Here is a 22,939-nt window from a genome sequence, read left to right as displayed (position 1 = left end):
ACCACCAACTAGGTTTTCCCAGACCGGTACTTTGCTGCTCAGATGCCAAGGAGGTGCCAGTATAGAATTGTAATACTTTATTTTTTGGTGGTATACTAGTTTATCTTATTGTGAATTGTGTTTATTCTCCAAGCGCCACAGTGTAGTTTTTGCGTTCTGCCAATAGCACACCAAACCAAAGGCAGCTGCTCATTATCTGAAGTCCAGCCAATATGCAAAACATGTCCACATACGATCCGGTAGTGTCTCTGAAATAACCTGAAAAAAAGAAGGATGGCGTATTTTTCGTTCAGATTCCCACGCTATATAAGATGCGTACAGGTCTTGAGACTATTATTACCCGCAGTTGACATAATACGAATCGTCCCCATGAGATGTTCATATCTTTTGTATACGTTTGGAATTATACCCAACTACATGTGTTACGAGACAAGAAACCGCTAAACATATTCAACTTCAGTTTGTGATGCTACTACATAGCATGGTACTCGGTTCATTCATTCATTCATTCATTCATTCATTCATTCATTCATTCATTCAATCATTTGTTCTTTTTTTGTGCTCGTCAACAGTATGTGCCTGGGTAATGATGCAGAAATAGTTAGACTACTGATTAGTCAAACACTCCTATGAACCATGTCGTTTAACACCTGAAACTGCTGAAAAAAAAAAAAATTAGTCGAGGGAACAGACACAGAAGGGAACAACTCAAACTTAGCTAACTTGTTTATTTCTCTAGCATCATATATATACGCACACAGTCAATCTCAACCACCTTTTACGCAGAGATATCTACGCACAGTCTCGGGTGTTTTACGACATGATTAGGTACTGCCAGCTCGCCTGCGCACTTAGCGTTTTTCCACTCATTAAAAGGTGGTTATCGTAACGGTGATTATCTATCACAAACTACCAAGTTGCCAGATTGACTTTTTAATACAATAAAAGCGGCCAGTGTAAAGCAGTAAGTTAAAATTACTACAAATATTTTATTTCAGACATTTATTCAGTCCCTTTAGACCCTATAAAGCGAATAGTACATAATATAATACAACATAACCTGCCACTAGCCTAAGCAAATCGAATATATATAAAAAAATGTACATAGAAGAAGATGAACGGATATGCTCTTAAACACTTCAGCTTCACGTTAATATATCATTCATATTTATTGAGGCCATTACGGGCCGCCTGTAAGTGAGATTCTGGAAAACAATACGGGCTGTAGTATGTGGTTTCAGGAATCGGACATGACTCGCTCTGGTGAGTTTGCCCATTCCTGGTATTATACGTGGGCAGTCGTCACGGAGAGGGTCCTGGTTTGATGCCAGGACCAAGCGGATTTTTTCTGTCACCCACCAGTCACCTAGTTGTGTTATGAGGTTTGTCTTTGTGCTTTGTCGCCCTCATTTCTTATTCTCCATATATTATAATCGTTAGTCATAAGCGTTGCTCATGTTCAGCGTCATGATAGGCTTAACTGTCAATTGAAAACGTGGATCGCGACGCAGAACTAGTCAAGTCACTCACCTATGACGAGAGGCTTCAGAAGAAGAATTGGTGCACCGATCATGCTGCACAGTCCATATGCAACAGAAAGTCGGTCAAGACCGATATAGTCTGCCAGTAACACACCAAACATCGACTGCGAACAACCCATTGCTGCTGCCATAGGAAACATTACGATGACTAAGCTCTTGTACGATCTCACGCTAGAAAGGGTAGCTACTAGTATTCCAACGACGAGGAAGTCGAAGGCCCAGAGGGTGCTGCGGCGGACGAGGTTCTTATCTGCAATCAGCGGAATCAGAAGCCGCCCCGTTCCATCCATGATTGAGAAAAGGGAAAGCAGGGCCGCAGCTTTACGTTCAGGGGCTCCAATGTCTGTTGCAAAGTCAACGACTGTAGTCAGAATTATGTCCAGGTTTAAGTACATCGCTAGCCACGACACAAATAGGACGTAGAACACTGGGGCTCGAAGTACCTCTCCCGCTGTCTTCAGGACGCGTGGCTTTGATTCAGAAGTAGAGGATCGATTTTTTTGCGTTCCGTATTGTGTTTCTTGCCTCCTCAATTTATCTGAAAAAGTTATCGGCCTATCGCAGCCGTCTATTAGTGGAGGGTTTTTCTGTGGAGTTGTAAAGTGCTCACCTAAAAGCGTACTAAGAGGAATCAAGTTCAGAAGGATGCCCCCTAAGAGAAAGAGGGAGCCTTCAAAAGTGTATCTGCTTGTCAATAAGTACATGAGGATAGGAAAGACAAACGCTGAAATGCTGGGCCCGGTATTCACAATGCCGTGGGCTATTCCTCGGTAAACCGCAAAGTTCTGACTCACAAACACTTGCACACAGACACTCATTGTTCCGCTGCCGAGTCCTGCAAGAGGGACAGGAAAAAACGTTAAGAGTTACTTTTCCGAAATCAAGTATTAGAGCATATTTCAAGATTATTACCCAGCAAGTTTAGAAACAGGGCACCAGGAAAGACTGCAAGTTTATTTTCTTGATTTTATTATACCTCTCGGTCGCTTCTTACCGCACATCGAAAGACGTTGACAGGCGCCTGTATAGGAGGTGTTTACCAGACGCCATATTAGAGGGCGATGTTTAGAGCGCATGCTCAGAACGAGCTCACAGTAATAGCCTGCTAAAACCGGCAACCTTGATGGTGCTAAATGCACGCTCCTAAAGGACTCCGGAAGCTCGCCGTCGGCACGCGCTCAGTAGCAACGGACACGGATATGGCCGCCAGTGAATACTCCCTACCAGATCGTGGCTCGTGCATCTATGAAACGCTAGAATTAATGGACACGTCTTACGAGCGTTGCAGAAGTTTATAGGCGGGGGGAATAGTGAACAAACGAACGCGAAAACGGAGGTCGACGCGCAGCTTTTATGTCCGGCTTTTACGGTCATTGCAGACGACCTGGTAGATGATGATAGACGGTGGTGGAATAGCAGATGATGCCGGAGGCTGCCGCGCGTCTCCTCGAGCGACTTGCAGGCGGCGTCAGCTAGACGCCTGACTAGACGCTGCAGATATCGCGAAAGGGAGACACTAGGCTTGTGAGCATGTTCGCCCGAGCAGCGAAGCCAATCTAGTAGTAATGGGCGGGGTCACCGATCTGTGGGCTGGGCTTAGAGCGGCCCGTGACCTCCACCTAAATTGCATCTAACAGCCTCAATATTGCAAGGAAAAATATTTTTTCGTGGAATTATTTTTAAAAATGTGTCTCATCCGCGCCTTTATTTGTTTTAGTCATTTTAGTGTTTCTTTAACTAACCCCAGTATCCCTTACTTGTTAGGATGGAGGCTTGGACAAGTTGATGATTTATTGTAAAAAGCAACTGCTCCAAATAGAAGCAACAACAGGACGATAGGGGAGGCACCTTTGTCGTCTGGAAAGACAACATCGCTCTTGTTTCCTTTTCTGTGTCTCATATTTTGTCTTTGTCTTTCTTGAGCTGTTGCTGTTTATAACAGCCTTAAATGTACTCTTACGTTCGATTTCTTAAATCAGTTCTACTTTACACAGAAATGGGAACAATAAAAAAAAAACGCTACAATGTTCCTTTCGTCTTACCATGCAGCAATCCCAATGTAACGGTCATCCACCAAATTTTTGAAATAAGAACAGAGGCAATGAGTCCAAGCGACGTAAGGAAGGCGCCCACGATGGCCGTCTGAACTAAGCTTAGCCTTTGGGAAAGCAGTCCATACACCAGTCCTGTTTGAGAAAGTGAATAACAAAGTAACACGTAATTTCTCGGTCCAACTGAATAAATATTTTGGTGCGACTTGTGTTAGCGGAGTAGGCTATCAGTTGCTGCATCTATGGCTGCTTTGATGCGGGATATGTGGGCCTGGATTTATTAATAAGACGAGTACAGACAAATAGTCAGTTTCAGCAATCTTGTGCATAAAAATTGATCAGCAGTATGCTTTGTCAAATAAAGGTATGCTTCTATATACAAAAATTGCGCCAGTTCTTTGCTCATACTTAAAAAACTCGTGATAAAGAGAGAACGTTTCTTGGTTGGCAAACAAGGCTACGGTCGTTTAAGTACTCAGAGGACTTAAAAATAATAATAATAATAATAAAACATTAGTAATGAAATAGATATAATGCTAATAATTAATATAAAAGAATAATACATTAATATTGATAATTAGATAATAATCATGATTATGAAAATAACAAGAAAAGTCTTCAATATGAAGGTTGAGGAGCCCAGGACACCATTGGCAAGAGTATGGTTCCTGGAGCGTGTCTTCCACTGCTATGTTTACCGCATACTTATGACGCCATAGAAGTGTTATGTGGCTGTGGCACAGCCAGGGCCGCAACACTGGCGCTCTCACCGCAGGGGTGCTGCAGTGACAGTAAAATTTGCGTTCCCAGGTGTTTTTTGTTCTTCTGAACTTCTGCACCCAACCGCCGGGATCGCAAGATCCGACAACATGACCCACCCACTTTTTTTACGTATTTTTTTGCCACTTCAGGACCCCTTTCGATGCCAAGCAGCACGAAATTTGGGCAAGCAATGGCCAATTGCAGGCGACAGTTTTTTGGCCAGTGGCCGGTGGCCATGGCCACTGGCCAAAAATGATGGCCTTTGGCCAGTGGTCAAAGGCCTTCATTTGCCAATGCTTGGCCGATGGCTGATGGCCAGTGGCTACTGGCCATTGGCAAGATAAACTCCAGTCATCGGCCAATCTCTGGCCACTGTTTGGCCACTGGTCAAAGGACCATTGCCAGCCATTGGCCAATGATCGGCCAACTCTGTGCTGCTTGGGTGCATGGCAGGAATAGGTAGCTGAACACACCAGTCAGAGACGCGTTCCAGGCACCATTATACGACGCAGTATACAATACACTGAGTGATAACAATAGCTCTGATAGAACAAAAACTAGGGGTGTGCGAATATTCGAAAGTTTGAATACGAATCGATGATCTCCTATACCATGATGATGATTTTTTATACCAGGAATTAAATAAAACTGGATCTGTCTAGGCAGCGTGTAAAAAATAGCTTCTATTTTTTACATGCTGGCGTGACAAAGATGCAACTTAGAATAGTCTAACAAATATACTGGTAATTACCTTAGCGTATGAAGGATATATCTAGTACTTTGGCCATACATATATATTCAAATTTAAAAATATATCAGCACTTGGCTAGATAATACATATCAGATGTAACTTGCAATCGAGTCATGCAAATTGAGGGGCAAAGAAAGTGACAAAGAAACCAAAACTTCTCTGGTCTCATGAAACAAAATTTGTAGAGTTTTTTTTTATTTTCAACGAAGACAGATACGTAGCTTTCAGGGAATAAACATATTCTTATACGCTTCAGATATTTAAAGGCATGCGCGGCGTTCAGATTATTCGGTACTTGACCCGCTATTCGCACTTTGTCCGAATATTTGGCCGCGGCCGAATAATCGGGAACTTCTGAACAAGCAATTCTCGAATCGTATTCGATTCGAGAATTGCTTGTTCGGAAGCTCCTGATTATTCGACCGCGGCCAAATATTCGGACAAAGTGCGAATAGCGGGTCAAGTACCGAATAATCTGAAAGCCGCGCATGCCTTGAAATATCTGAAGCGTATAAGAATATGTTTATTCCCCGAAAAATACGTATCTGTCTTCGTTGAACATAAAAGAACTCCACAAATTTTGTTTCATGAGACCAGAGAAGTTTTGGTTTCTTTTTCACTTTCTTTGCCCCTCAATTTGCATGACTCGATTGCAAGTTACATCTGATATGTATTATCTAGTCAAGTGCTGTTATATTTTTTAAATTTAAATATATATGTATGGCCAAAGCACCAGATGTATCCTTCATACGCTAAGGTCATTACCAGTGTATTTATTAGACTATTTTTAGTTGCATCTTTGTCACGCTGTTTAGTTATGAATCATTTTATTTACTCATTTACTTGGGTAATCATTGGTCCAGTTGCCATGACTGCATAGAAGCTATTTTTTTACATGCTGCCTAGACTGATTAAGTTATATTTAATTCCTGGTATAAATGTCATCAATGAGCCGACATCTAATAAAAGCAATAATATTCGCATACTCGTCTTTTCTCTCCCCCATTATTTTAATACTGCGCACATGCTCGATAGTCGATTCGATATTCGAAGGTGCTTTTTCTTGATATTCGTATGCCATTGGAATTCGACAATATCAATATTCGCACACCCCCAACAAAAACATAAACGAGATCACATGTGGAACTCATCAACAAAACGGAGCCTATAACTGTTTAGCAGAGAGATTGACAACTAACATTCATTTTTGTTCTCTATAGAGCTGGTGAAGAATTAGAAACTCTATATTGAACGGTATATGGTGTCAATAATTTGACCTGCGTTTGAGAATGTTGAAACGAGTAAGACCCGCTTTGGCGATGATACTATACAAGGTGTTTAATTTTAATTCTAACAGTTTTTTTAAGGGATGAGAGTTTGACGAGTGCCATCTTCACGCTGCCTTTATCAGGTTCAGCGGACTTTAGATGACGGGATGATCGTCAGGGTATATCTAATGATGAACAAGAAGTTGCTACCTCACTTTCTCATGATTGTTTTTAAGGGTCGATTGCAGTATTGACAGAAATTACCATTGCCTGCCAAACCGATTAAAAGCATTTCAAAATAATGCTTATTAATTCATTTTCGCGTTCTTTTTGCGCCAGATTTAGAAATTGGGCATAAGAAAAGCGCCGCAAAGTCATTACACTTAAGAGTGACTAGTCGGTTCAGTCATGTCGTGAATGGTGTCGTCGGCGCGCCCGCCAAGGACACGCTGCCTAGATAGTGTGTGGGCACCCTGGCGGCTCCACAGCCCAGTTGCCCGACTGCGAGGAAAAGGTGCCGAACTTTTCCCACGTGGCAGTGACGTCACGCCAGCCACGCGCACATCGCGTGCGCCGCCTTGATAAGGCGCATCAGTGGCGGCACACAGGGAGTCGCTGCCTTGGACTCAGGAGCCGCTGGTAATCAAGTTAATCGTCTCGTCCATGTTCCATTAAATGTAGTTTCTTGTTGTTGAAACCGTTGGCTCCGTGTAATTCCTCCGGGTTGGGTATGCATCAAGCTAACCGACCACAATGGCGCCCAAGCGTGGTATGCTACCCACTCGCAGGAATTTTACGGGCCTTGGTCTCTTCTTTCTGTAAGCATTTTTACCCATACCCCGTGTTTTCGACCATCGTTCTGTGCTTCCGTCACGCCCGTGTTTGTTGTATTGACTTGTATCTGACTGTTTTTGTGACCGCGGCAATCGTTTTGCGCTGTTGTTTTGGTTTCTGGGGGGCGTTTCCTTTGTTTGCGCTTGAGTTGGGTTTTGGGGGGCGTTTCTTTTTTTGTGCTTGCAGGAATGCTCACGTGGGAGCACGAAGCCGCGATGGCCGCAGCGGCACAAATGACCCTGCTTACGAAGGTCACGGAGATGTGCGACTCCGTGATGCAGCGCCTGGCCCACACGCCTGGCCAGCAGGAAACCCCACCGCGAGAGCCCCGACCACACTTGACTGTTCCGGTCTACATGGGGTACGACGACGTCAAGTCCGTGGCAGACTTCCTGGGCGAGCTGCAGACATACCATTTTGCCTCCGGTGCCTCAGAAGCCTTCATCGTGGACCGCATACTCCCGCTGGCGTTGCAAGCCAGTGCCAGGTGCTTGTTGGGCTCACAGGCCCCCTTCACCAGCCTGGCGAACTTCCAGACAAGGCTTCGAGAAGAGTTCCTGCCTGCAGGCTACGCGTCGCGAATTCTCCGAGAGCTCGAGGCAAGGACGCAGCACCCGGACGAAAGTCTATTCCGGTACGTCTGGGTCATGCAAGAGGTCTTCGAGACGGCGGACCCGAAGTCGCCGGGATCGGACACAGTAACTCGGGTCAGGAGACAGTGTTACTCAAGGTACCACGTCTAATTGATCAACCGCACCTTTCAGACCCTTGAAGAGCTAGCCCGGGGCGCCCGCCTCATCGAGGAAGCTCTTCCTGCCGAGCGGGACTACGTGCCGCCACCACCAGCCAAGTACGCGCTCGAACCAGCATGCGCATGGCGGTGCCCCGAGGCCTCCACGCAAGTGGACTGTCCGAACGAGACCTCCCTTCCCCACCACGTCAACCAGAAGAGTTGGCTTGGCATGCATGGTGATCTCCCGTGCGGGATAAGCGTATGTTCGCCTAACTCTCCCCGAGAGGTCCCCAAAGGTCACAGCGGGGTCCGTGAGGGTTTTAGCCGGGGGTCGCCACGACAGGTGGGAGGTTGGTGGCCGTGCCCTATCGCTAGCTGGAGCCCAACGGAGATCACCACCCAAGCGAACCATCTTCATCAGTCTTCTCCTGCAAGTGCTGGCGAAAACTGGCACGGTGCGGTCGCAAACCCGCAGCCCAGCAGCATCGACCCCCGCCGCAACGGAACAAGCCCTCCCCACAACAGCCAGTCGCAAGGCTGGTAGAGGCCCTCCCATAGTGGTTCCTTACCCGATCACTGGAGGCGGTCCGACGGGCACCTCGGTGCGGGTGGCCTAAGCAGGCAACTGTCGTCGGAGTGCTGCTACGAGTGCGAGCATCCCGGCCATCACCGAATGCAGTGTCCAAGGCTTCTGGACACTACAAACAAGAGGTGGCACGAGACGGCGGCAAAGGGCCGGAACCAAAACAACCAGGGAGACTACTATACTACGGCCGGCGACGCTGAAACCAGACAGCCACTCACCGACGGCCGTTGCAGTCCCTGGGAGCACTGAGGACGCGGCACAAATTCCATCGGTATGTCGAATCCAGCCCGAGCCTAACATCATTGAACCGCGCATGACGATTTCACTGCTCGATTTTCCCGTTGCCGCACTTTTGGATTCTGGGGCCGCTATCTCGCTTATAGAGGATTTCGTCTTCGAACTCTGCAAAGCAAAAAAGATAAGCCTCCGGCAGTGCGAAACCCGTTTGCAGCTAGCTTCTGGTACAGCAATAACAGCTGGAGGAGCCGTCAGGCTGCAGATTCGGTTTAATGGAAAAAAGCAGCGTCAGCGATTTCTTTAAATGCCAGGACTTGTGGTACCTGTGATCTTGGGCCGAGATTTCATTACAGGCGAAAACATGACACTCGACTTTTCTGGTGGCGGATACCGGCTGGGACAACAACCGGAGCTCACTCCGTTTACCAGACGGGAGGACAGCATCCGTAACCTTCCCGCTGCAGCCCACTTCAAAATGGTGCCGGACGTCTTGCCTGCCGGTATTCGAGAATCGTCGCGAAAGTGCTCCGCAAGCAGCTAGCAGAAGCAGGAGCTGCGAGCCGTCCTGCAGTGTTTCTCACCGATGTTCACGGAAACACCTGGAAAGACTGACATTCTGCTGCACCGCATTGAAACCGGAGACGCGCCGCCTCGGAGGTGCAACCCTCGACCGATTAGCGTCCCGAAAAGAGCACCTCTAGATGCGGCGCTCGAGGAAGTGATTGACACCGGTTCAGTACGTGAGTGGAAGAGCCCCTGGGCGTTCCCCGTTTTTCTCGCTCCGAAAAAAGACTGAACAGCCAGACTCCGTGTGGATTACAGGCGGCTTAACAATGTGTCCGTACGAAACAGCTACCCTTTCCCCAACATTTCCTCCGTGATGTACGCGCTCGGTAACGCGACCGTGTTTACAACAGTGGATTGCAGTCGCGGGTACCTTCAGATCGAGATTCACCCATCAGACGTTCTAAAAACGGCTTTCATCTGCCACAGAGGGTTGTTCGAGTTCACCCGACTGCCGCTTGGCTTGTCGAACTCTCCAGCCAGTGTACCGAAGATGGCCACCGGCACGGTCCGCGCTTGGCTGCGTCCACTTGTTGCTTTTTTGATCAACTCGCGCTTGCGTGCCTTGTTTCTTACCGACGCCTCTCAACGTGAATGCTCCGGGCTCCCCCAGAGACTGAACTGCCGGCCCCTATGCGTGAGTAACTTCGGTACCACCGTTGGTTACGCCGTAGCCTCAAGTGCCACTAGGCCTAAAAGCCCGCGCCTCACGTCTGCCCGACCGCACGTCGTTTGGCTCGTACTTGCTGCCGGAAACATCTCTCTAAACCCCGGACCAAGGCACCCGTGCCCTCGTTGCGCCCGGGGCCGTAAAGAGCAACACAGCAGCACTACAGGGCGACACATGCCAACTCTGGGTGCACAGAAAGTGCGAGTACATCCCACTTTCGGCCTACCACCGTCTCTCCTCATCTCCAGAGGAACGGTATTGCGGCACATGCCAGCTCCCACACTTCGACGAGCTATTCGCAACCGTAACCCGGCAGTCCCCCGCAAGTCCCTTATCCACTACACCTAGGAACCCAACAACAAACGACCCCAGCCCGTCCACGCCACGAAGAAAGCATCCAACGCACTTGAACTTCTGGTACTCTAACGTACGGTCAATCAAAAACAAGCTGCCTGAATTTAACACCATGCTCGAGTCCACAGACGACACAGTGTTCGCCCTCACTGAAATGTGGTTAGATGAAACGACACGCGACGGCCAAATTGCCGACACTACCCGTTACCAGATTTGTCGCAAAGACCGCTCTATCTCCCGTGGGGGCGGAATCATGGTGCTCGCCCCGTCTCACATCATCTGTCGGCGCCGAGCCGACCTGGAGCAGGATAACCTTGAGGCTGTCTTCGTAGAATTGCGGACTCCCCGCATCAAGTTCCTTCTGGCCCGTGTTTACATAGCCCCAAACAGGCACTCCTCGAGGTTTGTTTCTCTCTAGACTTCTATCCACAGACTTTTGGAACTCAGCACATCCTATGCAAGTGTCTACCTACTAGGGGACTTCAATGTGCTTATTGATTGGAGAGACCTATCGGCACCTATACCCGCTGACCCAGCATCTCAGCAGCTCCTCGAAATGGTAGAGACTGCCAGACTCATCCAGCTCTGCATTGACCCCACATATCGTTCAGCTGTCGGCAACGAGCCAAACTTGACCTTTGCTTCACTACAAAACCTACCCTTGTGTCCCTATTGAAAAAACAAGCACAAGCTGGTCCCAGCATCCCAGCTTCATGCTGGGTTATTGCTCCAGCATGCCCAGCTTGCCGTGCTGGTCCCAGCACAAGCTGGTCCCAGCATCCCAGCTTCATGCTGGTCCCAGCGTCCCAGCTCCATGCTGGGTTATTGCTCCAGCATGCCCAGCTTGCCGTGCTGGTCAAGCTGGTTGGACGCGGGGTAGTGCTGGGTGAATGCCGGGCAAATGCTGAGTCACGATGGGTGAACTGCCCATGCTGGTTAGGCTGGCGTACTTCCCCACCATTTTAACCAGTTTAAATGAATACACAGGATAAACAAGCCAAATGATTCAGAAAAGTTAGCTCGGCATCTAATTTATTATTTTCGTATTCGCGGTCTGCTCACATGAGCTCAGATGCTACCCATCCACTGCGCTGACACAGTACTAACCGGCGCACAGATAGTAGTTCTCGGTGCAAAACAAACAATGCTATTAAACCTAGATTGCTTATCTCTCAACACGAAAAATACTAGGAACACGCCAAAAACAAGCAATAACAATAAAAAATACTACGCGGATGAGAGAACCGAACCTGGGTCCCGCCCGTAATGGGGGCGAAGCGTCCTCTTGCGTAGTCGGCAGAGGTGAGGAAATCCGTGTGGCTTGGATGGCATTGGTGATACTCCCCGGCACCACCGTCGTTCACGAGCACACAGATGCTCTAAGTCACGAAACGACGCTTCAGTCGGGGCATCCGACTTCTTCCCGCGCTGAACGGACTGCCGCTCGCTGTCTCCTTAAATCCCGCTTCGTTTGCTCCGCCGTTCAAGTAGTCGCCAAACAACGCGCACACAGCCGTCCTTTCCAAAATGTGCCCAATATATCCAAACGTGTCTCAAGTTCTCCGTTCCAACCACTCACACTCTCTCTTTTCTCGCACACAAAGGAAGCTCGCAGCGTGCCTGAAGCGCCCGGTCGTCTGCCAAAAACGAGAGGACAAAGAACAGGACGTGGCATTGTCCCCACCCCAGCCGACCTTGGCGCGCGCGCTCCCGGCAATGCCAGTTCGACAAGCTCTCGCCGACCTTAGCGTGCGCGCTCCCAGCAAGACCAGCTTGAACCAGCTTGGGACAGATTCAGAACCAGCTTGAACCAGCTTGCCAAGCTTGAACCAGCTTCAGTACAGGCTCGAACCGGCTTGCCCAGCTGCAGTGCAAGCTCGATCCAGCTCGAACCAGCTCGAACCAGCTTAAAAACCAGCTAAACCAGCTTGCCCAGCTTGATATTGTAGCTGTTTTTTTTTTCAATAGGGGGACTGTTACGCACAGGAGAGTCTGGTCGGCTGCGACCACAAGGCTATACACATTGAATGTTACACGTCTCTCTCCCGCCAAGGACATTTCTCCCGAATGGTATACCGGTATGGACAGACGGATCTCTCCCAACTTCGCGCGCTCCTTCACCTGTCCCCCTGGTCGATGGTGCTGTCCGAACCCTCCACCCACGAAATGTACGACCTCTGGACTGATTTTATGACCGCAATCCAGACGGAATGCGTTCCTCACTCACCGGCCTCGAAGAAAAAGAGGCCTCCGTGGATCACCACAGACATTGTAAAACTTGCAAGACGAAAGCGCCTACTCTTCAATCGTGCTCGAAAGCAACATTGTGCATCTAGCTACATCGAAGCGAGAAGTCTGCAAAAATACATAAAGAGACTGGTGCACAAATTACATCAGGAGTACGTCACCAGCATTGCAGCCCGAGCAGCCAAAGATCCCAAGCTGTTTTGGGCCTACGTCAAATCCCAAAGAAAGACCTCTTCACCTGGCCACCCAGTCTTCAAACACAACCAGACACTTGTATCAGACCCCCCACCCCCACTATAGACTCCGTTTAGTGAACACTTCTCCTCAATTTGGTCTACCCACACGACTCCCGCCTCACCTCTATCCAGAATGCCTCTCGTACCTCCCCAAGCCTCACCTTCCACCCGGCTAATCCCGAGTTGTCCCCTTCACCTGGAGCCTCTCTGTCATCCCTATCCATTACCGAACAACACTTAGAAGAATCACTGACCTCCCTTCGCCCAGTACAGAACCCTGGACCAGACCGAGTGCATCCTACTTTTCTCCAGCTCTCCGCCCCTCTGATAAAGCCCATCCTGATCCACATGTTTTAACGCATACTCGACTCTGGCACTGTACCACTTCAATGGAAGAGATCCATCATAACGCCCTTCCACAAAGCAAATTGACTTGACACCGACAGCATTGATACGTATCGCCCCATCGCCTCCACTTCAATTGTGAGCTGCACACTGGAAAGAATAGTAAATAACAAAATCCTGAACCATCTGGAGGACAATGGCCTGCTAAATAAGGCACAACACGGATTCCGAAGGGGACGCCGCTGCGACTCTGCCTTGGCAGTAGCAGTTCACACGCTCAGCTCACACCTAGACCAGCGCATCCCCTGCCAACTAGTACAATTGGATTTTTCAAAAGCAATCGATCGCGTCAACCACACACTTCTCCCTAAAAAACTCCAGAAAGTGGGTATTGGCGACGTGAGCGATCGAGAGCGTCGCTGTGGTCGGCCCTCCACAATTGGCCGAATGCTGACTCTGACGTCAGCAAAGCATGTCTCATGGACGGAAATAAGAGGAATGTAAGAACTTCAATTTCGACGGTGTTGGCAGTGTTACTTTCAGAGCTCTGTGACTTCAGGCTTTCACCATGCCCATTACAAACACCATCAAACCTGTTCTTCACAAGGTAATGACGTCACGAAAGAGAGCCATGGGACGGCGCCACCGAAACATCTCGCCGCTAATTGAGGGTTCCTTGACCAACTGGCTAATTGACTTCGTCAGGAATCGAACCCAGCGAGTCGCCTTCCACGGTCATCTCTCGTCCCACTGTAGTGTGCTCGCCGGTGTGCTGCAGGGCAGTGTGCTTGGCCCTACACTTTTCTCGCTGTACATAAATGACATCACCGATGAACTGAAATATAAGGCAATACTATTCGCAGACGACCTCTCTCTGATACAACCAGGAATCTCCAAGGATGCAGTCACCTCCCTTCAAAATGACCTCGATGTCTGTTACAGGTTGTCCGTGGCACACAGCCTCCCACTAAACCCTCCAAAATGCCTTAGGATGACAGCCTGCCTGTCCTTGGCTAAGCCCTCACACTCCCCACCCCTTGCAATAGGTGTCACCCAACTCTCTCGTGTCACTCACACAAAACTGCTCGGAGTCGCATTTGACGAGCGCCTCAAGTTTAGCCTCCACATCCAAGGAACCGCTTCACATGCGAGGCGGACACTGGGTTTCGTCACCCAAATTACGCGCGGCATGCCAGCTACACCACTGTGGCACTTGTACACGTCGCTGGTACTCCCGCAGCTGGAATTCTGTTCCGCTATCTGGGACCTCCCTCAACAACGCATACAAAATCTCTCGAGTCCATACAGCGGAGGGCAGCCCTTACGCTGTACTGACGAGATTCCCCCTCGTCATACCAAACTGCCGCCAGAGATATTCCCACTACCAAACTCCTGCAGTATGCCCAGTGGCGGACTCTGCAACACCGTAGAGACGTAGCCTCGATCAGGTTCTTCTGCCTATTGATGAGTGCTGGCCACCCTGACGTGCCTTCCCCACCTCGCCTCAACAAGCGAGCTGGCCGGCTACAACCTCCACTGTCACGAAATTTGCGCTACAAGACATCGTGCCTAATGCGTGCTGCAGAAATTTGGAGGTCACTCCCACACCACTTCAGTGGGTCAATCCCCTGCAACCGAGACGACATCCACGAGTGATGTAGAACAGTTACTCGGACCATAGCATAATCACCTCCCTTGCACCCCCCCTCCCTGCGTGTGTTTGTGTGCGTGCATGCATGTGTGTGCGTGTGTGTGTGTGTTTTCCTTTTCTTTTTTGTCTAGACTAGTGCTCCTGATAGCGCCGTCCGGTTGGTGAAAGGGTCACAATATGTGTATGGGCGCATGCCTTTCCCTCCTCACCTGCACTCCGAGTTGCACCACAAACTTTTAACTGCAATAAAATACTATCACTATCCTCTATCACTATTCAACGCTTGATGGATCTTGTACTTGGGAACTCGAAGTACGAATTTGTCATGGCATACATATATGACGTGGTTGTTTTCTCGAGAACTATTGGCGAGCGTGTCGAGCACCTCCGCATTGTACTTGAGCGAATGCGTAATGCTGATCTCAGATTCATCCCGGAAATGTTCAGTTGGCCGCGCCCAAAATTAACTTCCTTGGATTCTTTGTGGATAAAGGCACGCTCCGCCCCAACGAAGATAAGTTGCGCGCGCTAACGGAATAGCCAAGCCCACTTGACGTAAAGAGCCTACAAAGATACGTCAGAATGATTGCGTTCTACCGAGATTTTATTCGACACTGTTCTGAGATATCCCAACCGCTCTATCACCTTCTAAAAAAAGGTGTCAGGTGGTGCTGGGCTGAACAACAACAATGCGCATTTGCAGCCCTTTCAAACTCCGTGACTGACAACGCTTGTTTATAGCTCCCAGACTTGAACAAGCCGTTCGTTCTGCAGACAGATGCAAGTGACTGTAACCTGGGTGCTGTTTTGCTGCGGGAGTATGGCCGTGTGCTTCGGGCAGTTGCTTTCACGAGCCACACGCTAACTCAGGCCGAGTGCAACTACAGTGTCGCAGAACGTGAATGTCTCGCCATTATTCATGCTTTAAAGCGCTTCGATATGTACCTAAATGGCGCAACGTTCCAGATTCAATCTTATCACTTAGCGCTATCATGGCTAAGGGGACTTAAGAATCCGGCTGGACGTCTTGCTTGTTGGGCGCTTACGCTACTACAGTACGACTACTTCATTGTGTACCGCCCGGGGTCAACTAACAAAGTTGCTTATCCGCTTTCTCGTGCTCCACTTCCCGAGGAACACTCGCAGGATACCCATGGCTTGGTGACCGTCGCGGCCACGACAGGACGGTCCCCAGATTCACCGTGGGGTACATTGGTGAGCCGCGAGGAGCTTCGCAAGGCGCAGATGGATGACGGGCTCTGCCAACGTGTGTCCGCCTGGCTGGCAGCAAGAGGTCCAGTGGACCGCCCAAGTGACAAGGAGTTCGACTTCTACTTGATGAGCGACGACGGCCTCCTCCAGCACCACATCCCCCAGGCGACGACGATCCGGAGGGCTCGGCATTCCGGACCGTGACACCCCGCAAGCTACGTAAGCTCTTCATCCGATGCATGCATGGCTCTGCCTTGGCAGGACACCGCAGTGGGAGCAAAACTTTCGAAACGTTATCCCAAATTGCTACCTGGCCAGGCATGAGGCAGGACGTGCTCCGATACGCTCGCAGGTGCTCGGTGTGCCAGAAGGCAAAACCACGTGATGGTCAGCCCCCCGGTCTCATGCAACCAATCGTGAGTCAGAGCCCTTGCAGATTTGTTGTTGTGACGTCATGGGCCCCTTGCCACGTAGTACCCGCGGCAATTAGTACTTGTTCGTGGTAACCGACCACTTCACGAAGTGGGTTGAGTTATTCCCTTAGCGGAAGCTAGATTCGCAAAAAATCTGGGAGTGTCTACTTGAAACATTCGCTAGGTTTATCTTTCCTGCACATCTTGTAAGCGATAATGCCTCCTATCTAACGAGGAAGGTGTTCGTGGACGCACGCGCGGTGCTGTGGATTAAGCGCAAAAGAACTTCCCCATACCACCCGCAAGCAAACATCACGGAAAGGGTAAATCGGAACCTTAAGATGATGTTAATGGCCTAGACTGAGCGCCACAAGAACTGGGACGCGAAACTGCCAGAGCTGGCATTCGCTACCCGTACGACCACAAATCGGTCAACGGGTCTCACTCCTGCCCAACTGAATGTCGGCAAGGAGCTTGCGTTCCCGCTTTTTCAGTCTCCTTTCTGCAAAGTCTGGGGGAAGGCTTCGCCCCTACGTGAAGTTCGCGGAGGACCTACGAAAGCGCTTCTCCAATAGCCTTCGAGATGCACGAGAGAATCTCGACGTCGCCCGAGTGCAACAGGCAGAACAGTACAACCAGGGGCGACGTGACTTGCAGATCGAGGTGGGAGATTTTGTACTCCGGCGTACTCACCCACTGAGTGACGCCGCTCGAGGCTTCGCAGCCTCCCTCGCCAACAGGTCGGAAGGACCGTTTCGCGTGCGTGAAAAGTGCTCACCACTCACTTACAATAAAGTGAGTGGTGAGCACTTTTTTGCAAACTAATTCACTGTGAGTCTAGTGAGGAAACCGGACCTGTTCATGTCACCGACCTTAAACGATTTTTTCAAGTAGAGGACGAAGATTCCTCGCAGGACCGGAAAACACTGACGGCATTACCGTTCAGGAAACCCCCTTGTCTCCACCAAGGCGGCGGTATAACCTGCGACGTCGGTGACACCAAAAAGAGAGGAACCTTTTTTTTTCTGTGTGTATGTGTCTCCTTGGCTTCGCCTCTCTCGCATTTTGGGGGTAGTTTTCTACTTTCACGGATCTGACCCCCTTTTCAAGAGGGGGGAGAAGATTGTGTACCCACATCAGATCCGTTATTTCGAACTTTCTGGAAGGGATGCGAAGGTAACATCGGGCTCAACCCTCAACTGAGCCCCATGTCGTCTGCCTCCTTGTTTTCCACGAAGCTGGCTCATAGACAACACCGTCACCACACCCGCCATCTGAACGACACGGCGGCTGGTCTCATGGTGGACCGCGGCCACACTCTACAGGACGGAGCGGCAGCTGGCTCGGTTCAAGGAGGATCACATGGAGAGCAGCCAACTGCTGGAGACGGTCCAGAGCAACAAGGTGGCCGCCAGCCGAGCCCTGATCAAGATCAAGGAGATCAAGCGACAAACTGGAGCTGACCGAGCCGCTGCAGAAAGGGCAGCACGTGGCCAAGGAGCGGGGGAGAGAGCGGACGCCGAACGTATTCGCGACTCCAGCGACCTATAGGGGGCGCCACCACCAAACAAACATGGCGGCTGAGTCCAGGTCGCGTCGGCTCGGCCGGGCCGCCTGAACAGGTGGCGCGTTCAATTTAACAGATTTTTTTTTTGTTTAATGCCCAATTTTATAGGTATTTGAACTGAGACGGTTAAGTGTAGCCGGTGCACATAAACTTGCAGAGCATAGTTTTGTTTTCCAACTGTGTTTTTTGTTCTTTTCATGTCAAACTTTCGTTCAGGAGATTTCGTTTGAAACCGAAACTATGGGCTCTGGAGAGACGGTAATATACTAATCAGTTTTGATCATCTAAGGAAAACGGCAATGACTGCAGAATTCTCCCACCAACAGTAATTTTCAGCCAACTCGCATGCCTCGACCATGCGACTTATCTGTCCGCGAAATCGGGCTTTTGTGCGTATTTGCGTTTAAGAAACAGCTTCCGTCGTGTGCTCGGTCAACAACACAGGCTGCAGGAAAATTACGAAAATTAAGCAATCGCTTCTTGAGCCAAGGAGCATGTTAACCCGCCGGCGCCCCACTAAGCAGCTGATACTCGTATTTCAAATCAGGTTTTAGTAGCAATCAAAAAGTCATTTTGATGAGCGGGTTATGCATTATATTACTATGTCCCACTAAAGCGATATTAGTATATTCTTCGGGTTGAAATATGAGCTTAGTTGACTAGCTGTTAGATGAACTGCTGAATAATATTTGACAGACAGAGAGATACTACTTAAACTCAGTCAAATGGTTCTAGCCAGTAGCACGGAGACGAATGCGGACGAACTGAAGAGAGTCTTCATTAGAGATTCACGCAGAACCTTTCTGCATTGAACTTGACTTCGAATCCTGAACGGAACAAATGAGTATTTTTGTGGCCCGTCAACCTGAGCAATGTAGACGTATATTGCTGCTGGCTTAATTCGACGGGGGTATAATATAAATATTGGAGGCGCGATAGATCATAATGCCGTGACAGCTTCTAACGTTGCGAGACGCGTCCCCCACCTTTTGAAAAAAAGATAATTTCCCTCATTCATCATTTGCAGCGAGCAGGTTTTCCTGAATCAAATAATTGCGAAATCAGTCCAACTCCTTCAGTGTGGTCCAGCGGATTTTTCGGCGAAAAGCAGCCAAGATGACTAGCCAACGCACCGACCGGCGTCGGTGGCTCAAACTTGCAGCTAATCGAACACAACCAAACTCAAGAAAAGCAGCTATCGAACCTTCCCATTCACTTGAAGGAGGTGGCATTGGTGTTCCCTCCAGTGAAATGCCTCGTCTGTCGTCCTCCCACTGTTCTACATCCTTATAACGAAACCCCTTATCAGTTACCAAGCAGTCGTCACTTTGAATGTGATTCGAGACAAACAAGAAATCAAAACGTTTTTCCGCGATTCCTCTTCATCCAAGAAATCGAAAACACGTGGTGGAAGGAAACAATCTACTGACGCTTCACCGCACTAATGAAAACTCAGGCAAACTTAAGAAATTTTCGGACCTTCGTGAAATTACATTGTTCGCCATGGCGCCGACAACACGTGTCCGCGAAAGCCACTAGAGACGCGCGGAGGGGCGCGGAGCGACCTGGACCGGCTGGTTCCCGGTTTTCCCGCTTGGTGGCGTCCGTTTTGCTGGAGTCGCGAATAGCATCCGTCAACCAGCGTGGCGAGAGCGACCTCCAACGGGCCATCGCGCTCATTCAGCAGGCGCCGGCCGGACTTGCAACGCCAGTCTGCCCAGCAGCGCCATCCACCCCCTGACGCCCACGACGTCGTCTCGGTCATCGACATGCCGGATGAAGCTTGAGAAGGGGGGGAGGGGGGAGTGTGGGCACTTTGGCGGCTCCACAGCCCAGTTGCCCGACTGCGAGGCAAAGGTGCCGAACTTTTCCCGCGTGACGGCGACGTCACGCCAGCCACGCGCACATCGCGTGCGCCGCCTTGATAAGGCGCATCAGAGGCGGCGCACGGGGAGTCGCTGCCTGGACTCAGGCGCCGCTGGTAACCATGTTAATCGTCTCGTCCTTATCCCATTCAATGTAGTTTCTTGTTGTTGAAACCGTTGGCTCCGTGTTATTCCTCTGGGTCGGGTACGCAGCAAGGCAAACGGACCACAAGTGATGACATGATTGAAACCACTAGGTCAATCTTCAAAGGGTTTAGCCAGGGCTTGCAGCGCTCTTTTTAAAAGCAATTTTTAAATCAGTGAAAAAAACGACGTTAAAATTGATCGATCAATACTTTAAAAAAACAAAAAACATTACCTCTTCACAAATCATTTGGATTGAATTGGCCTCTATTTGTAATAGCCGTCAATACTGCTATTTCGACGATAGTCTTAAATCCATTAATATAACACTTAAGATATTTTAGTTAATTAACCAAATTACTATGACGATTATCCCCTCATATTGTCACGAGTGACAATTAATGGGGCTAAGATAACTGAAGAAACTAAACGTTTAATGGGGCGAACTTGTGCCCAAAACAAAAAGGGAACAGAAGAAAACAGCAAAGCGTCGCGGGCGTCGATGTCGGCGAAACCCCAGGATCGAGCGCAGGGGCGAGACTGACTCCGGCTCGCCGCGCGGGGCCCTTTTTGTACACGCGTGGACTTCTCGAACAATCGGCCTAGAAGATTCGGCGCGTAGAACATTCTAACCTAAAGCAAGCAACACGGTTCTCGAAATTAACAGAAATCTAAACTGAAAGAAAATAAAAGGGGCGGCGCTCCCAGGAATCGAACCCTGGGCTACCGCACGAAAGTCAAGTGCGGCAACCACTCGGCCACGCACGTTTTTTTTTTTGTTTGTTTTGTTTATTGACTGGGCCACGCACGCGCTTGCTCGCCGACGCGCGTTGCAATATAATGTCCGCGGAGGTTGATACATACAAGGTGAAGAAGGCACTTGTCTAACTCTTATCCCCCCTCCCCTTTTTTTAATCTGTTCAATCGGAACCAAACATCCTGCAATAATTCTCTCGATTGTTGCATCTTTGCGTCTCACTTTCTTGTCTCACTTTTGCTTCGTATGTTTTCTCATCGATAAAACTGCAATTACTTTTTGTTTGTTTGTTCTTTTCTCACTATTTATCCTCCTAGACGAGAAAACGGCACTGCGAATAGACGTGCAACCTTTTGAAATTACAAAGCCCGGTGTTTGAATTCAGCTCCTGCGAAAAATGGCGCTCATACGGGATTGACATAAAAAGAGGAAGAAGGGTAGAATTACTCGAACTAAACGACAGACTTGTTTTCTGACTTGTTTGTAAGCCATGGCTGGAGGCATCATACAAGGTGCTTCTTTTTTAGTCGTTTCGCATCTAGAAAATAAACTTCCATTAGGTTTTTTTTCTTTTTTTTACCTGGGGTCAAGTTTGTGGAGAAGAATGTTTCCATTACGGCCGTTCAAATTGAGACGGCATAAATAAATTCGTTAGCTAATTAGTTAATATATTAGATTTACTTTTATGACGTCTATTTTTGAGGCATAATTTATGCATTGGAAAGTTTGATTAAACATTTTGCAATGGGCGCTATGGGGCGAGAGATGTCACCCTTAAGGTGAAACTAGGTGGGAAAAGTGAAGACGGGCTCTCCCAACCTGCTGCGTTTGAGGAGCGGCGGAGGGCGAAGGAATCGACGTCACTGGGGCTATGCGTTTAGTATCGGTTTGAAGCCGTCTACAAGGATGGCATTTTGTGACCCGCTGCACCCACTGCAATCTTTTGAATCCAAATCTCGGGACACTGTTAGACCATATTTTCCTCGAAAGGTAATGCCACAAATACAATTTTCTCCCAAAATAAACATTTAGAAAAGTTGTTTAACACATTTTAGTTAATTAGCTTACAAATCACAAATTTCATCTCTTTCCCAGTGACCATCATGACCACCATGGCCACAAACTTCGCCCTTTTGCTAAAAACAAAATTTTTTTTTTATCTGAACCGACTGAGAAACGAGAAAACGCCACGTAGACTCGAGAGCTATTGATATATATTTTAGTGAAGGTTTGTCTTCCTACCTCCCATGTCGTAGCCGGTGGGTATCATACTCACGGGCCACGAAGCTTCTTCACGGTTGACATTAAACTCTTCCATGATGTTTACAAAAAGGAGGCCCGATAGCCTGTACACCGACGACGAGAAGAAAGTCACCAGGGCCCCAAGAAAGGGAATGTGCCAACGGCGATCCATGGCGTATTGTTTCTTAGGAGTATTTATTGGTACTTGAGAGCCATCTTCATCCATGGTAACCCCTGCAAGAGCTAAAGAGTTCCAGGATTACCATAATTCTCCCTACCGAGGAACTAGACCAAAAATAATGTCGACTGTCGAGGCGTGCAATTGTTCCCGAAGGAAGCTGATACTTCATACATTCATTGAACTAAAGAAAAAAAAAAAAAAAAACGTAAGCAGGTGTAACAGCTTAGTAGCCCGCAGCCTAGTAATCACTTACCTAGCAGTCGGGAAGTTCGCGGAGTTGCAAAGTATCGACCTCCTCCCACTACTGTTTCAGTAGACTGAACGTTACTGCGCAACATACAGTATATAGATAGCCTAAAGGAATCCTGACTTTTTCGGCCTAATAGTACCTGTACGACAACACACGTGGAGTTTATTCACGTGGAATATATTGTTATGCTCTAAAAGCCGAACATCAACACATATGGAATATCCACAGGTGGAGTCGCTTATTTGAACGCATGAAACGCTTTTTTTCGTTGAGCCCGCCCTCCAACAGATGCGAAATTTTATGTTGTTGCTGTGCTGGAAATTGGAAAAGATACTGCGGTGACAGTTTTTTTTTTCCTTACTAATCAAGCAACGTTTTGTCGAACAAATAACACAAAATTTGTCTTCGTTACTATAATCTAGTGATTATTCCAACAATTTGGTCTGGGGTAATGCTTATATGGGCCGTCAAGTTTGAA

At 48.7% G+C, this 22,939-nt stretch overlaps 1 protein-coding gene across 1 annotated transcript; it reads right to left on the bottom strand.

The window, feature by feature from the left end:
* Positions 1–121: 121 nt before the first annotated feature.
* On the bottom strand, positions 122–22,202 carry LOC115313281 (monocarboxylate transporter 12-B). The gene is made up of 4 exons (XM_029972236.4): positions 22,031–22,202; positions 3,584–3,727; positions 1,531–2,376; positions 122–258 (listed from the first exon to the last, which is right to left on the bottom strand). Exons 1-4 carry the CDS (start codon positions 22,200–22,202, stop codon positions 122–124), a joined length of 1,299 nt encoding a protein of 432 aa, XP_029828096.3.
* Between the last annotated feature and the right edge of the window lie 737 nt (positions 22,203–22,939).

Source organism: Ixodes scapularis, unplaced genomic scaffold (genome assembly GCF_016920785.2).
Source record: "Ixodes scapularis isolate PalLabHiFi unplaced genomic scaffold, ASM1692078v2 PGA_scaffold1__304_contigs__length_218370807, whole genome shotgun sequence".
Taxonomy (NCBI): domain Eukaryota; kingdom Metazoa; phylum Arthropoda; class Arachnida; order Ixodida; family Ixodidae; genus Ixodes; species Ixodes scapularis.
The sequence above is the reverse complement of the archived record's forward strand: the minus strand, read 5'-3'. Positions and strand labels throughout refer to the sequence as shown.